The sequence below is a fragment of the Gopherus flavomarginatus genome, chromosome 7 (assembly GCF_025201925.1).
Source record: "Gopherus flavomarginatus isolate rGopFla2 chromosome 7, rGopFla2.mat.asm, whole genome shotgun sequence".
Classification (NCBI taxonomy): domain Eukaryota; kingdom Metazoa; phylum Chordata; order Testudines; family Testudinidae; genus Gopherus; species Gopherus flavomarginatus.
Genome location: NC_066623.1, coordinates 68,458,962 through 68,474,999, shown reverse-complemented (window position 1 = coordinate 68,474,999; position 16,038 = coordinate 68,458,962). Strand labels below are relative to the sequence as shown.

At 41.9% G+C, this 16,038-nt stretch overlaps 1 protein-coding gene across 1 annotated transcript; it reads left to right on the top strand.

The window, feature by feature from the left end:
• Window positions 1-3,803: 3,803 nt before the first annotated feature.
• Window positions 3,804-8,646, top strand: GLRX2 (glutaredoxin 2). The gene is made up of 4 exons (XM_050961488.1): window positions 3,804-3,893; window positions 4,636-4,699; window positions 6,853-7,029; window positions 7,722-8,646. The coding sequence occupies exons 1-4, from the start codon at window positions 3,847-3,849 to the stop codon at window positions 7,866-7,868; spliced, it is 435 nt and encodes a 144-aa protein (XP_050817445.1). The 5' UTR covers window positions 3,804-3,846; the 3' UTR covers window positions 7,869-8,646.
• Window positions 8,647-16,038: the final 7,392 nt, after the last annotated feature.

The following is a 16,038-nucleotide window of genomic DNA, read 5'->3' as shown; positions in this document are numbered from 1 at the left end:
GATGTGTGTCCTACCTGTGTCTCCAGGGAGGAAGGGGAGGGGTTAATGCTTTCCTTCCTTCCACTGCCCAGGAAACTGCTGTGGCCGCAGGGAAATGTGCAATACAATGAAGTTTTATTTTCTATAGCCTCTTTCATACAGACTGTATCTTAAAATGCTTTTCAGATATAAATATTCTACAACCTTGATTATCCAAATGTCATGAGGGATATTGAACATGTTCAGATAATTGAGGATTCTGGTAATGTATGGATTTTTCATGACTGTTTCATATAACAGGAAGATTGTTTGTATATTTGCAGTTGCATTGTAATACAACTACACAGATAAGTAATAGAAGAGCAAGAAAGAAACTACAAAGGACAAAAGTTTACTTTGCAACAGAGATTTAAAATGAGATGGAGAACTGACAAAGAAGCGGTATGAGCAACCTGGTTTAGTGTTTCCCAGTGGTTGGCTAGCAGGAATAGGAAGCAGTACTCTTGGCTTCTTTTCTCAGTTCTGAAGTTGAGCTGTGTGACCTTGAGATTCTAAAACAAAGACCAACTGGTCAGACAACATGAATTCAAGTGCCACCAATAGGCAGATGACACACAACTCTACCTATCCTTCACCATATATGACCACACCACTGCCATCAAGCCCCGTGCTCGGATGAGATCAGCTCATGGATGAACAGCTGGGAGAAGCTTAGCTGAACCTGAGCAAGAAAGAGATGATGCTGGTGGGCCAGAGGAAAGCCCTTTGAAAAGTCTGCAGACACCATGCAGTCTCCTTTGGCTGAAGGTACATACCCAAAATTGTTCAATTCAGTCTGTAGTTAAGAAGTACTCTTGGATTCCTTGTTGATGCTAACCTCTCACACAGAAGTATCTGAGAGTGACTCATTCTATCATCTCCAATTGGCGAGAAGATGTCATCCCATGTTGGTTTACAATGACTTGGCCTCGGTTATTCATGCCTTCATCACCTCTCAGCTGAACTACAACAATGTGATAAACCTGGACGTGAAGTCTTCAGCACTCTGGAAACTCCAACTAGTATACACTACTGCACCATGTCTCCTCAGCAAGATAGGCTGCTGCAAGCACCTCATACCTCTCCTCTCCTCTCTAAATTGGCTTCCCATAGAAGACCAAATAAAGTTCAAGGCCTGATCTTCAAGGCACGACATGGCCTGAGCCCAGAATATCTAAAAGACCCTTTCAGCTCCAGGGAGAAGAGTACTGACAACTTGTTCTTGTGGCACAATGGAACTCTCTGTAAATAACATGGGTAAAACTTCAGTATGCAAGAAACAGACCTTTACCAGCCCCAGGCTGTCTATACTAGAAACTTGAGTCAACCTTACAGTCATCGCAATAATGACAGTGGTGGTGTATGTTCACACTACCCTCTGTGTGCTCTCACAGGGAATGCTTCCACCAATCTAAGAGGGGCAGTGCAAGGTGCTGAGAGATCTCTTGGCTCTGCTGGGAGCTCCCTGCCAGCTGCCTGGCTGCCCCACAGCATCCTGGGCTCCCGGGAGGCTGCATCCTCTCTCTGCTCCCTGTTCTTGGCGAGAAACTGCATGGCCGTGACTTCTCCTCTTCTCATTCCCTGCCAGGAGCCTTCTCCCAGGGCTTCTCCCCTCCCCATTCCTCACTAGGAGCCAAGGTAAGCCACCTGGGGCTTCTCACCTTCAGGGAGTAGGGTCCAGCTACCCTAGCTTCTCAGTCCCCCTGCCCAGCTTCTCACGCTTGGTTCTAGCTGGAAGCAGGGAAGTGGGGGGGAAACTGTGGGCTTCTTACCCTGGTTCCCAGCTGAGAGCACGGTCCATTCTCTTCCAGCTGGGAGCAAGGTCCAGTCGCCCAGCTCTCCGCAGGAGCAGGGGACAGCTGGGCTCTAGTTGCCTTGTTGTCTTGTTACTTTCAGGGCAGGAGCCAATGAATGGGATGCAGCGTCTGCAGTGATAGATATACCTAACTACAGGGATATAAGCCTAATGCCTCTGGTGGCAGTGGAGTTATTATGATGGTGTGGTAGGCACTTACATCAGCAGGAGGAAGGCTGTAATTAAGACATAATTAGGTCGAGGTAAGCTGCCTTATGTGGACCTAGCTGTGTAGTGTAAACCAACCCTAAGACAGGTTTCAGAGTGGTAGGCGTGTTCATCTGTGTCAGCAAAACCAACGAGGAGTCCTTGTGGTACTTTAGAGACTAACAAATTTATTTGGGCATAAGCTTTCGTGGGCTAAAACCCACTTCATCAAATGCATGGAGTGAAAAATACAGTAAGCAGTATATAAATTACAGCACATGAAAAGATGAGAGTTGCCTTACCAAGTGGGGGGAGGGAGTCAGTGTTAATGAGGCCAATTCAATTAAGGTGGAAGTGGCCTATTCTCAATAGTTGACAAGAAGGGATGAATATCAACAGAGGGGGAAATTACTTTTGTAGTGTTAACTAGGCCAATGCAATCAGGGTGGACATCACCCCTTCGCAACAGTTGACAAGAAGGTGTGAGTATTAACACAGGGAAGATTACTTTTTGTAGTGTCCCATCCACATCCAATGTTTATTCAGGCCTAATTTGATGGTATCCAGTTTGCAAATTAAATCCAGTTCTGCAGTTTCTCATTGGAGTCTGTTTTTGAAGTTTTTTTGTTGAAGAATTGCCACTTTTAACACTTCAGCCTCCTTGGACACTCAATAACAGACCTGAAAGTGGCAATTCTTCAACAAAAAAAGTCAAAAACAGACTCCAATGAGAAACTGCAGAACTGGAATTAATTTGAAAACTGTACATCATCAAATTAGGCCTGAACAAAGACTGGGAGTGGATGGGTCATTACAAGAAATAAAAACTAATTTCCCCATGCTAATTTTCCCCTACTGTTACTCACACCTGCTTGTCAACTGTTTGAAATGGGCCACCCTGATTACCACTACAAAAGTGATTCTTCCTCCTATTGATCATAGCCCACTTTAATTGAATTGTCTCATTAGAATTAGTAAGGCAACCCCCATCTTTTCATGTTCTATGTATGAATATCTCTCTTCCTACTGTATTTTCCTCTCCATGCATCTCATGAAGTGGGTTCTAGCCCATGAAAGCTTATGCCAAATAAATTTGTTAGCCTCTAAGGTGCCACAAGTGCTCCTCGTTTTTACTTTTAAGTCTGTTATTGAATGTCCAGGAAGCTTGAAGTGCTCTCCTTCTGTTTTTTGAATGTTACAATTCTTGATGTCTGATTTGTGTCCATTTCTTGTTTTGCCTAGACTGCCTGGTTTGGCCAATGTACATGGCCTTACGCCTTCTAAAGGCCTGTCCCCCAGCCTACCGGGAGGGACCACTGGACCCAGGAACCTACTAACTGTGGTGGGACAATGTACATGGCAGAAGGGCATTGCTGGCATAAACTCACCCAAGAACCATCACAACCTTCACCACCTTCCGCTCCCTGTGCCAAGGCGTTTCTTTGACCTTGCCTTCTCTGACACCAATACATAAGAATGTGGCGTTAGCACCTCACCCCTCCCAAAACAAGCCACTGCATTGTGCCCACCTCTCCCCCAGGAGACGGGAGCACGCAACCATTGCCTGGCAGATGTGCCGCCCATTGCTCAATGCAGCAGCAGAAGGCGGCTCAGGTACCGTGGCCGCGGAGGGAGGGGTGCGGGCGGGGGGTCGGATTGTGGACGAAGGCGATTGGAGGAGCGGAGCAGGGACTGCTCTCCCGGGCCAGCGCCGGGGGCGGGGCGCTCCCTCGGCTCCGCGGAGGGAGGGACGCGGGAAGGCAGAGCGGCGGGCAGCCCAGCTGGCGCAGGAGCTGGCCAGGCTCCTCCCCCGGCCCGGCGAGCCCATGATGGTCTTGTCGGGAGCCCTGCGCGCCGCCGGCAGCCGGCTCAGGTCCGTGCGGCGGGGTCGCTCTGGAGCTGCTCCGCTGTGGGGATGTGACCTCGCACCCACCTGGGGCCCCGGGGAAGGGCGGGTCTGGCCCCGCCTGCATCGGCCTCTCCCCCCAGTGGGGTCGCCCGCTTGCTCCGTGGCCGCTGCGGGGCTGCCCCACTGTCACCAACCCCGTGCCGCTGCCGAGCAGGGCGTGCGGCCCGCGCCCATCGGAGCATGGCGGGCCGTGCGCTGGGCCCGAGCCCCGCTCAGGATGTGCTTCCCTGTACTGGGCACGCCTAGCCCGGCAGGGAGCTAGCCAAGCCGGCTGAGCCTGCCAGCCGCCAGCCCTCAACGGGGCCTGCCTGCCCCACCGCTCTCAGCGGCGCCGCTGCCGCATCCGGGCAGATGCATCAGCCGAGCCCAAGGCAAGCGGGGGACCGATCGCCCCCCTCCCCCCCGCATACCATTGCCGGTCTGGTCCCCTAGGACTGGGAGAGTTACACTGGTATAGTAAACTCGGGGAGGGAGATCGAGTGTTGTCGTTGCGTTAAGGATAAAGTTACACCGCGTAAACTCTAGCAGGCAAACCAGAATAAGCTACGCCGGTGCAAGTACCTTTGGACCACTGAAAAATCGGGTGGGGGTAGTGAAGTTGTTTTGACAGAAAGCCTTAGTATCATATTTAAAATGACTCAAGAACCATAAAAGAGATTGACTTTTTCAAAAAGAGGTTTTATCTATCTAACATTTTTATTTTTAGAATGGGAAATAGTCCATCTACTGCAATGGGATTGTCTAATGCTGCTACTGTGAACAAGATCCAGGTAAATAAAGGGGTCATTTATTATTCAGAAATAATAATTATTTCTAGCCTTTGAAAAAGGGATAGTAATTTACTGACTTCCTTTATTTTTTCTACTCAGTACAAGGATTGCTTTTTTATTACATCAGGCTACAGAATCTGATCTATAAATTTAGTCCAGTAAATAGTGTATTATACTTTTGAACTCCAGTTCTGCAATCTAATCCATGTGGGCAAACCCTTATACTTTCCCATTTAAATCAGTTAAGTTCACCACTGGTGTCATTATTAAATGGTGATGTCTTGGAGGAGGGGAGAGGTTAAATCCAATGAAACCAATTAATTAAGCAATGAGAGCTAGAAAATATCTCAGGTTCAACTCCAGTAAAGTAATAGTCTTACATTTCTAGAAAGAACTTTATCCTTTTTTCCACATTCATCTTTTGACTACACAGCCTGCCAGACCTGCATCATTTTTACCTTTAGATGACTTATCACAGCCATGTTACCCACAGCTCTGTTATATTTTGGGGGATTCTTGGAAGGGTCCATCCTGTCATGCCAGCCCCCTACAATGTTCTGTTCCCTGGGGTTTATCATGATTTATCTATAGTCTGTCTTCAAATCTCTCTTTAGAGGTGGTTTCCTTGGACCACTCTAGCATTTTATCACTCAAACAATATAAAATTACACATGCACATTATGTTAAAAGTTATTATGTTATTAAGGTTACAAAATCAAGAACTCAAGTCAGGAAACGTCAGTATTAAGGTGGCCTGTCTCTCTAACTTTTGAGTGTGTTTTGCAGGATAGTGCGCTGTAGTGGTCCCAGACTCTTCTGTCCACTACCCCACTCAAATGGGAGCCCGTTCTCACCCATGCTCTACAACTTATCCCTGTGCCAGTCCTCTCTCTTCTACACTCCTGGCTTCTCATCCAAGTCCCTTTCTTGTCACCTACGCAGTCTCCACTCCTCAAGCTTCTCATTCAAGTCCCATTCTCCTTGTCCAGCCAGTCCTTGCTTCCCCTCCAGCTCCTTGTACTAGTCTTCTTGCCCAGCCAGTCCTGCTTCATGGGTTATAAGGCCAGAAGGGGTCATTGTGAACAGTTAGAGCAGTGGTCCCCAACCATTTCTGGGCGGCGGGCGCCGGACGACGAGCCACTGAGGACTGTGGCCGGTGGACAAGCATCTGCTGAAATGGCGCAGAGAAGCAGCAACATCAAGAGGCGTCGCTGCCGAAAATCAGCAGCATTTTGGCAGCACCGCTGCTTTTTGGTAGCATTTCAGTGGAGACATCTCTTGATGATGCAGTTTTTTGGCAGCATTTCGGCAGATGCTTGTCCACCAGCCAGTATGCGGGCGCACTTAGATGACCCGGTGGGCACCACATTGGGGACCACTGAGTTACAGTGATCTTCTGCATAACACAGGCCATACAATGTCCCTGAATTAAATTCTTGTTTGAACGTTTAGAAGGGTATCCAGTGATGGAGAAACTACCACAGCCCCTGATAAATAGTTTCAGTGGTTAATTGCCTTCGCTGTTAAAATGTATGCCTTACAGAGGTAAAATAACACCTCTGCTCCTATTCACTATTCCCGATTATACATCCAAGAATTGTATTAGCCTTTTTGGCCATAGTGTCTCACTCGGAGCCTGTGTTCAGCTGATTATCCACCACCACCATGACTCTCCCTTCACGCCAATCCTTTTCAGACTCTCTTCTTCCCAGGATAGGGTCCCCCGTACTGTAACTATAGCTACATTCTTTGTTTCTAGATATGAACTTCACATTTGGCCATTTAAAAACACATATTGTTTGCTTGTGTCCAGCTTACAGAGTGATCATGATCACTCTTTAACAGTGATCTATCCTCTTCATTATTTACCACTTCCCTAATCTTTGTGTCTCTTGCAAACTTAATCAGTAATGATCTTTTGTTTTCTTCCAGCTCATTGACAAAAAATGTTAAATAGCATAGGGTCAAGAACTAATCCTTGTGGACCCCACTGGAAATGCCTACTTATAACTTTTGGAATTTGTTACCACAATGAAAAGACAAAACATATTGTTTTTGTCTAAGACTTTCTTTAAGAATGTGATTAATTCATTTAATTAGTACCCATGTGCAGAATACATTGACTCAACCCTTTTTTTATTTAAAAAATACAGGAAACCATTTCGGACAACTGTGTAGTGATTTTCTCTAAAACAACATGTGGCTACTGCAAAATGGCAAAGAAACTGTTCCAGGATATGAATGTAAATTACACAGCAGTAGAATTAGACATGTATGAAAACGGAAGCCAGTTTCAAGACATTCTTCATCAAATGACTGGTGGCAGGACGGTGAGTACATTTTTTCAGACGTAGTAACTAAAATAGAGGGGGGCTAATTCACTGAAGCAATAGCCCACCAATGTGACCTCATCAGATCTTGCATGTTAGCTGCATTGAAGCTTTATATGAGCTCCTAAGTAAAACACAAGGTGCTTGAGGAAGCCGTAGCAAAGCTTCTGTAAGGTATCTCACATTCCTCCTGGTGCTGACGTACCGCTCCAGAGTCATGATGGTTACTGTACTGCTGATCCTGCTGTCTTTCAGATGAGACTTTAAACAAAGGTCACATCAAAGACACAAAACTGAAATCCATCAGGGACACTTTTTGCTTAGGTAGAAATGTTAGCCCCAGTATCCTGGCACCTTTGGGAATTACATTCTGCCTTTGTAACAATTCTCTGTAACTTCATTTGAATCGTTTTTTCACTGCATGTTCTAAATCCATGTGAAATGGTATGTATTACTTTTAAGGAGAAAGTGCAGTGATGCCTCTGTTTAATATAAAGCATCTCGGGACCCCTTTTATAGAAAGTTATTATGGAAATGTAAGACTGTCCACTAATATGGTGCATCAAATAGCAAGTATGTAAAAGCTTAGCATTCCTACGTTTTATATAGCAGTGCGGCAGCATGCATGACCACACTTGGTTTTTAGCCTACCTCCAGCAAAATAACTAATGTAATTTTCATATTCTTAACAGGTTCCAAGAGTGTTTATTAATGGGGCTTTCATCGGAGGTGCTACAGATACTCAAAGGCTTCACCAGGAAGGCAAGCTGCTTCCATTAGTTCATCAATGTCAAATGAGAAGAGCAAAAAATTCTGATCTGCCATGTAGCCTACCTTAACCTTAGTTAAAGTGCCCCTACTCTAGATGTTTGGTACCTACAAATCCATCTTAGGCCTCTAAATAAATGGCCTGACTTTCAGAAACGCTGAGAACCCACAAGGTCTAAAATTAGGCCATTTATTTGGGAGCCTAACTATGAATTCAGGTGCCAATTGTTAAGCACCCAAACTTGAAAATTTAGGCCTACGTGTGCAGCGTGGTCTACTAAACTAACTAGGGTTTGGAGCGAATAATTCATCAAATTGAAATTATTTATCTAACACAGACATTACGGCCTTGGGCAATAGTTAAACCCTCCCTTCCTCAGCTTCACCATTCATAAAATGGAAGTAAAAATCATTACCTACCTCACAGAGCTTTTGTGTGGATTAGTTACTATTTTGTTACAGTGCTTTGGAGACATAAAGGACAACATGTTTTAAATAGGTTAAAAAGTGCTACACGAGGTTCTGTGAAATAGGTGACAAACACAACTCGTGAAAACTTGCACTGCTTATCACCTTCAAAACCTTGTAGTATCCTATTGATTGTAATGTGAGTTGGTTTGCTATATTTTCTAGCTAATTTTACTGTCGTGTTGGAACAAAAAATGACAGTGCAATTTAGTGTTTCCTATAAAATCACGTCAGTGCTGAAGATTGTCAAATTATGTACACTGAAGACACTAAAAAGAACCACTTAATGTCTTTTATTCATATGAAGTCTGCAGTTACAGAGATTTTAATTACATTTCTGCAAATGTAAAAGTTCTTTTATTAAAGGCAGTATCATGGTAAGCTACAGCAGTAGAGTTTTTCTTACAGTTCGGTATATACTCTCAAGTAACAGTTGGAAACTTTTTTTTTATTTTTTTAAACAAGCTAAGTTCTAATCACTTTGAGACACTTCACAATCAGTCTGTTCTGTTTCAGTAATATAGTTAAGTAGTTTCAGGTACTACACCTGCTGCTGGCTCCCCTGCCAATTTTAGTAGTTTAGTTGCTTTTAAATGTGGTGAAAGTCCAACATACATGGTAATAGTGAATCTGACTATATACAGATATACAAGGTAAATAAAGCTTTTGTCTAATTGTTTAGGCACTGTAATGTTACATGCAAGGAGTGTTAGTACCGCTATACAAGGCACCGGTGAGACCTCATCTGGAATAGTGTGTGCAGTTCTGGTCTCCTATGTTTAAGAAGGATGAATTCAAACTGGAACAGATTCAGAGAAGGGCTACTAGGATGATGCGAGGAATAGAAAACCTGTCTTATGAAAGGAGAGTCAAATTGTTTGGCTTGTTTAGCCTAACCAAAAGAAGGCTGAGGGGAGATATGATTGCTCTCTATAAATATATCAGAGGGACAAATACCAGAGAGAGAGAGGGGAACTATTTACGTTCAGTACCAATGTGGATACAAGAACAAATGAATATAAACTGGCTATCAGGAAGTTTAGACTTGAAATTAGATGAAGGTTTCTAACCATCAGAGAAGTAAAGTTCTGGAACAGCCTCCCAAGAGGAGTAGTAGGAGCAAAAGACATATCTGGCTTCAAGACTAAACTTGATAAATTGAGGGGATGGTATAATATGAGAGCCTAATTTTGGCAATTAATTCATCTTTGACTACTAGTGGTAAATATGCCCAATGGCTTGTGAGGGGGTGTTAGATGGGGTGAGATCTGAGTTACTACAGATAATTCTTTCCTTGGTGTCTGGCTGGTGAGTCTTGCCCCCGTGCTCAGGATTTAGCTGATCACCATATTTGGAGTTGGGAAGGAATTTTCCTCCAGGGCAGATTAGCAGAAGCCTTGGGGGGTTTTCGCCTTCCTCTGCAGTGTGGGGCACAGCTCACTTGCTGGAAGGTTCTCTGCACCTTGAAGTCTTTAAACCATGATTTGAGGACTTCAATGGCTCAGACACAGGTTTGATACAGGAGTGGGTGAGTGAGATTCTGAGAGTAGATTTCATATAGAAATATGTCTTAAGTTAAATGTCCATCTGTGTTCAATTGTCCATATGCAATATATATGTACATTTAAAAATATAAGTTACATACTGACTTCACAGTTCCTTTGTGTAACTTTGGAAATAAGCAGCTTTGTTGTGGGGACAAGAGGGCAATTGCTTTCCACCTAACTTTTTTAGGCACTGACATATCTCGCTGTTGTTTACTTACTACTTAAAGTCGTCATGCAACATTGGGGAGATCTACCTCTGGTCCTGAGACAACAGCTCAGGTGCCACATGTGCTGCCCCAAGCTTTTCTAGCAGGTGTGAAATTCACTTTTGTCATTTCTTCCACTCTCCCACCAGATTCTGAGTACCAGCATGCCAACTGTCTAGAGAGCTATTACTTCGCTGCTTGGAAGCTCTTTGAGCAGTCCCAGAGGGACTGAAACAATCTGTCTTTAGTCAGGAAGACAACATTGCTTCAGTTTATTCAAGTCCACCTCACAATCATATGGGCTAGAAACTTTTTTAAAAATCTGAAAACAGATGGCTTAGCTTCTTGAAGTGCCAGGGAAAGCTTCACGCATCAGTTGCAAGTAGGTTTTAAGTCATGAGTTAGGTTTTGGCAGGGTACTGTTGAAGTGATACAAATACAGTAATTTAACTAGTGTTAATACCACTAACGCGTGGTAAAGGCACCACCATTAGGTTGTCGGAGCTCCTGCAGTTCAGCATGCACACTAATCAGGTAAATGCATGGCTCACATAACTTTATTCCATAACAAAACTTACTTGCAGAGGAGAGGCTTTCAGAGCATATGAATAATAAAAACAGCCTAGGAAGCTATGTAGTCCCTATGCACAATATTATAGGTCAAACATTGCAAATTCTATACTAATAGCTAGAACACTATAAGGTGCTATACTGTTAAAAAGGGCAGATAGATGGCCAAAAAGGAATTTTCTGAGTTGAACAGCTGGTCACAATGCAGTCTTTGGGATAAGACACTGAACTGGGGCTCACCCTTGCTTTATTTTTGGCTGTGCCACTTAAGTGTGTGACATTGGGCAAATCACTTCACCTCTCAACTCATCTGTAAAACAGGGACAGTTATATTTACTTTTCTCTGTAAGGTGCTTTGAGATCTTTGGGTAACAAACACTAGGTAACAGCTAATTAGAGTAAATCTACCGTATTTCTGCCATGCTTCCTTCCTTTCCCTTTCAGTGCTTCATTTGTCAACCCACTTCCCCCTCAAATGTATGGTTCTGAACATTTCCCTGCTGCAGTGTGACAGACTCATCCCAGCATCTTATACACCAGCAGTTACGTTGCAGCAGTGTAAAAGACACAGCCTGAGATAGTCTTAAAGCTTCATCTTAATATACCACTGTACAGTTGTTGCAGGAAAGACAGCATTTTTTTAAAAACCTCTCTTGGTTACTACCATCATGCATATCTGTCTTGTTACGTAGATATCAGTCTTACAGTTGCTAGCTATCTTAAAGCTTGGTGCTAAATTAGCTTGGGAGGGAGGAGCAGTTAATCATAAAGGATTCCTTTTGAAAAAAAGAAATAGTAGATGTGTCAAGTTTAGTCTTCCTTGGCTTTGTTGTGAAACAGTGTCGATGCTCTGACCTCCACAAGCTTTCCCTAGCACTTTAGGAGGCCTTTAATTCAAGGCAATGTCAGATTTTTAACCAAGACATCCTTTTTTCTCTGTCAGTTAAGCATTGGAATTAAATAGGGTTTAACAAAAGTTCTAAACAGACACAAAATCCCTTCCCCTTCATTGCTCCACTTCCAGTCTCAATCTCATGTTTCATATATTCTTGCATCACCACACGTTCTACGAGGATGGACCCCCCACAAATTACTAAAGCTAAACTAAGTCAAGCAAAAGGTTGGTGACAAAATCCTGCCTTTATATATCATAAAAATAACTCAAGATCAATTTATTCTTTGCAGATCATGATTAAAGTTGTCTGAGGGAAAAGTATGTACCTTAAATATATATTTCCATTTTTAAAAAAACTTTTCTGTGTTTTTTAAATCAAAAATTTTATATTCAAGCTTTTCCTCTCTCCTAGTTTATGTTGATACATATCCACCTTCTCTAGATGTTAGTTAAGCTCTGCAAATCAAAAGGAGGCACGTAGCCACATACAACTTACTAAACCCTGTACTTAAGATGTACCTCACAAAGCTGGCATTATTTTATTTGCATCAATTCTCCAATCCTCCACAGAGCTGCTGGTGCTGCTAAGGCTTCTCCGGAGCTCTCCAACTGCTTGCAGCATGTGCAGTGGTGAGGTTCTTGCAGCTGTCTGAGCAGGAACATCACCCCGATCAGTCTTATGTTCTCTCTGATTTTGAAGAGCAACTAGCAAAAGACTCAAACTATCATCATCTTTAAGTGCATCAAAAGCAGGAAGCCTGCCTAACAATCAGTGGGGCCACTGTACAATCAAGGCGCTTAAGCAGCACTCAAAGAAAAGACCATTGTGGAGAAGCTAAATGAATTTTTTGCATTGGTCTTCACTGCCCAAGATGGGAGGGAGACTTCCCACACTTGAGTCATTCTTTAAGTGGCAAATCTGAGGAACTGTCCTATACTGAGGTGTCAATGGACGAGGTTTTGGAACAAATTGATAAAACAGTAAAAAGTCACCAAGATCAGATGATATTCATCGAAGAGTTCTGAAGGAACTCAAATATGAAATTGCAGAATTACTGTGGTATGTAAGCCATCACTCAAATCAGCTTCCATACCAGATGAATGGAAGAGAGCTAATATGATGCCAATTAAAAAGGCTCCAGAAGAGATCCTGGAAATTACAGGCCAGTAAGCCAGTTTCAGTACCAGGCAAATTCATTGAACTTATAGTATTAGTAAAGAACAAAATTACCAGACATAGCTGAACATGATTTCTGGGGAAGAGTCAATGGGTCTACAGTTTGGGCTCTCTTGTCACTGCTCAGATCAAAAACGTATCCTCACTTCTTTGAGGCAAGCTCTTGGCGTATAAAATTCATGAGCACCTGATCACCCTTTCTGTATTTTACTTACATATTATGCTTCCAGTTCTCTCCGCCCGCCATTTCTTTCTCAAAGCTCAAGCCTGTTACCATTACATCCTTAAATATACACAATAGTTAGATGTTATCCTAACACCTGAGAATGTTAGATATTTTTGAAATGCTTCCAAACCCCATTAGCCTCTTGCACAGCAGCATTTTATATTACAAACCCAGACATTACTAAGTGTTTTTCATTCTTTAAACAACCCACAATATGTATTCTGTAGCTATCAATAATTCTAATGAAAATCTAAGACTAGCATGTGGGTTCCTAGTGAAATGTAAATTGATTTGAAAGCCTCTTTATTCAGGCAGGTATCAGGAAATCAAATCACACCCCTAACTGGACTTTTGCCCATTGCAGACATTTGGACATATTTGCTTTGAAAAACTTAACTTAATTTCAAACTAGCTCTTAAATTTCCCCTTTCTGTAATAAATCTTAGTGCACAATTGTATCTGATTATATTTTGTCTAGAGCCAAATGGAAACAGAAAGTGTTCCACCAATGCAAACAACAATATTAACTTGATAAGGTCATCTCTCCTCTTTGGTGAAAATGCAATTCAATATATTTACCTAAATAATTTAATTCTAAATAAAGCTTGGCAATTATGCCTTTAGCTCACACATTTTAATTTTTTTAATGTTACTGTAACTATTAGTCCTTACCCACACACATAGCCACACTCCAATTTGCAAATTATCTTGACCTATTCATTCTGCAGATAGAAACTGTTGGATTACTGGATTTATGACTAAAGAACATAACAATAGCAGTCATGTTATACTCTATGCTTCCGACCTTAGGGTTCAGAACCATATGCTAAAAGAGAATGAGGTGAGTGGCAATATGTCTTCCAGACTTGCAGGACTTCAGCATGTACGCGAATACCAACCTTGTCAGTGTTAAACTTTCAGCTGTCCCTCTCTGTACTCTGGAAACCTTCAGGAGGAGGTGTAGGTGACAGCAGCCCCTCTGTGTTGTCTCCCGACTCCTGCCAGAGATAAGGCCTTTGAAAATCTCAATCAATCTGCTATTGGGGGGAAAAGGACTCCTCTCTCTACCACTGCCATGGAAGGAAGGCACAAACCCTACTCATCCACTAATGGAAACATCTGGGGAGACAGCCCAAATAGGGGACAATATAGCCCTATCAGTACAAACAAAACCAGTCAGAATGTAAAATTATAACCCTATCAGTATAAGTACTTAGGAGCATATTCCATCCTCCATCTTTTCAATAATGGAGAGGATATGACTAGAAGTGGAACACAACTCTAACAGATGTACTTAATGTCCTATTGACTGTACTGAATGTTTACCTTCACTCTGCTTATCTAGTTCAAGGATTTAGGTTTTCAACTGGGCTTATTTCAAGTGATTCAGTATTAGTGTAAAACTGTACTTACAACACCTACCCAGTTTTCATTAACATTTCTGGCTCAGCAGTAAACATTTTATTGAATATTCAACTATTGTGTGATTTAGAAAAAATTACTATATTTAAAAAACAAAAACAAACCCACCAGTGCCTTTATTTGAAATAACTAAAAACATCTTGATCAAGTATATTCCCCACGTTCTCCGTGCCTCTTTTGCAGGAGACTTGAAAATGTCAGGGAATTACTCAATCCAAAAGGATAGGTTACAAGGAAAAAAAACAAGATGGGGCAGCTGCCTCTTGAAATTCCTTTTACAAAGAAAGCAATGGAGTTGCTTCTGGATATTGTCACCTGAAAAAAACATTAGTAGCCTCACATTTTGAAAACTTTATTCTACTACTGCACTATCACTTACCAACGATTAACTACAAGAAGTTCCATTCACTTTGACTGAAAGGCACTACTCCGTTACCACCAGTTCTTCAAACAACATAATTTTAAAAAACAGCTCAAGTGCTGTCCATGTAAAATTCATGACAGAGTGGGATTCTTCACTATTCTGATTAATCCTTGAAGTAGGGCATAAATGGGTAGTATGACACCTTGGACATTAGTCTGACTGAGGCAGTAAGCCTGGGGCATGCCGTCACCCATCTGATATTTTAAATATTATCAGAGTCTAAAATCTCCATCCTACAAACACTAACTTTGAAGTTATTTTCTTTATACTTTAAACATATTGAATAATGAGATATCAAAAGTTTATCCATTGTTCAAATGTGAAGACCTGCTTTACATCTCAAAGCATATTTTCAGCATAGAAACAGAAGTGTGATGTATTATTTACTATAATTAACTTATTTTATAACTACAATCTTTTTCAAACCAAATTACTCTTTTAAAATAACCACAGACAGCAGAACTAGGGTGACCAGATATCCTGATTTTATAGGGACAGTCCTGATTTTTGGGTCTTTTTCTTATATAGGCTCCTATTACTCCCACCCCCGTCCCGATTATTCATGTTAGCTGTCTGGTCACCCTGAGCAGGACTCTGACAGCCAAATGCATACAATTTAGGGAAAGATGTAAAGTATTACTAAAAACCTTAAAGATAAAACTTGTGTTCTTAATCTGTGACATTTTGAAAAGACCTTTTGATATTATATAAACACGTTACTATTAATTCCTGCTCTAAAACAGAGTCAAGAAGTTACCTGTAGACATAACTTTCTCCCCTCTGCCTTTTGCCCTCTTCTTTCTTTATTGTCATACAGAAGATTAAAGCTCTCATTTCCAATACATTGCTAAACAAGTAAGATTTTGAGTGTGAAGAGGGCAGCTGTATAATGCAGAAAGATCACTGAAAGAATGTCACTATGAAGTGAAAGTAGTTTTGAAAATAGACTATGGATTTAATTTATTTTTAAAAATCAGAGAAATAAAGTTAATCTTTAAGCAGATTAAATGCCAGAAAGTGCTCTGCTTTTTAGGAGGAGAAGATTTCTTCAAAAGAATGAGCAGATAATACAGAAATAAAGAGCTTTTTTTTTTGATATGATGACAAAAACTTGAGTTAGACTAATTCAGATGCATTTGTTAATGGTCCTCATCAAAAAAGCACTTGAAACCTCAGCAAGCTATTACTTTGAAGGATGGGACTTCATTTTATGACTTCAGGGATCCTTTCTTTTGCTAAAAAGAATTTGTACAGATTTCTTACAAAGCATACAAATTCTACAATAGTGCTGCTGAAATTGCAATGT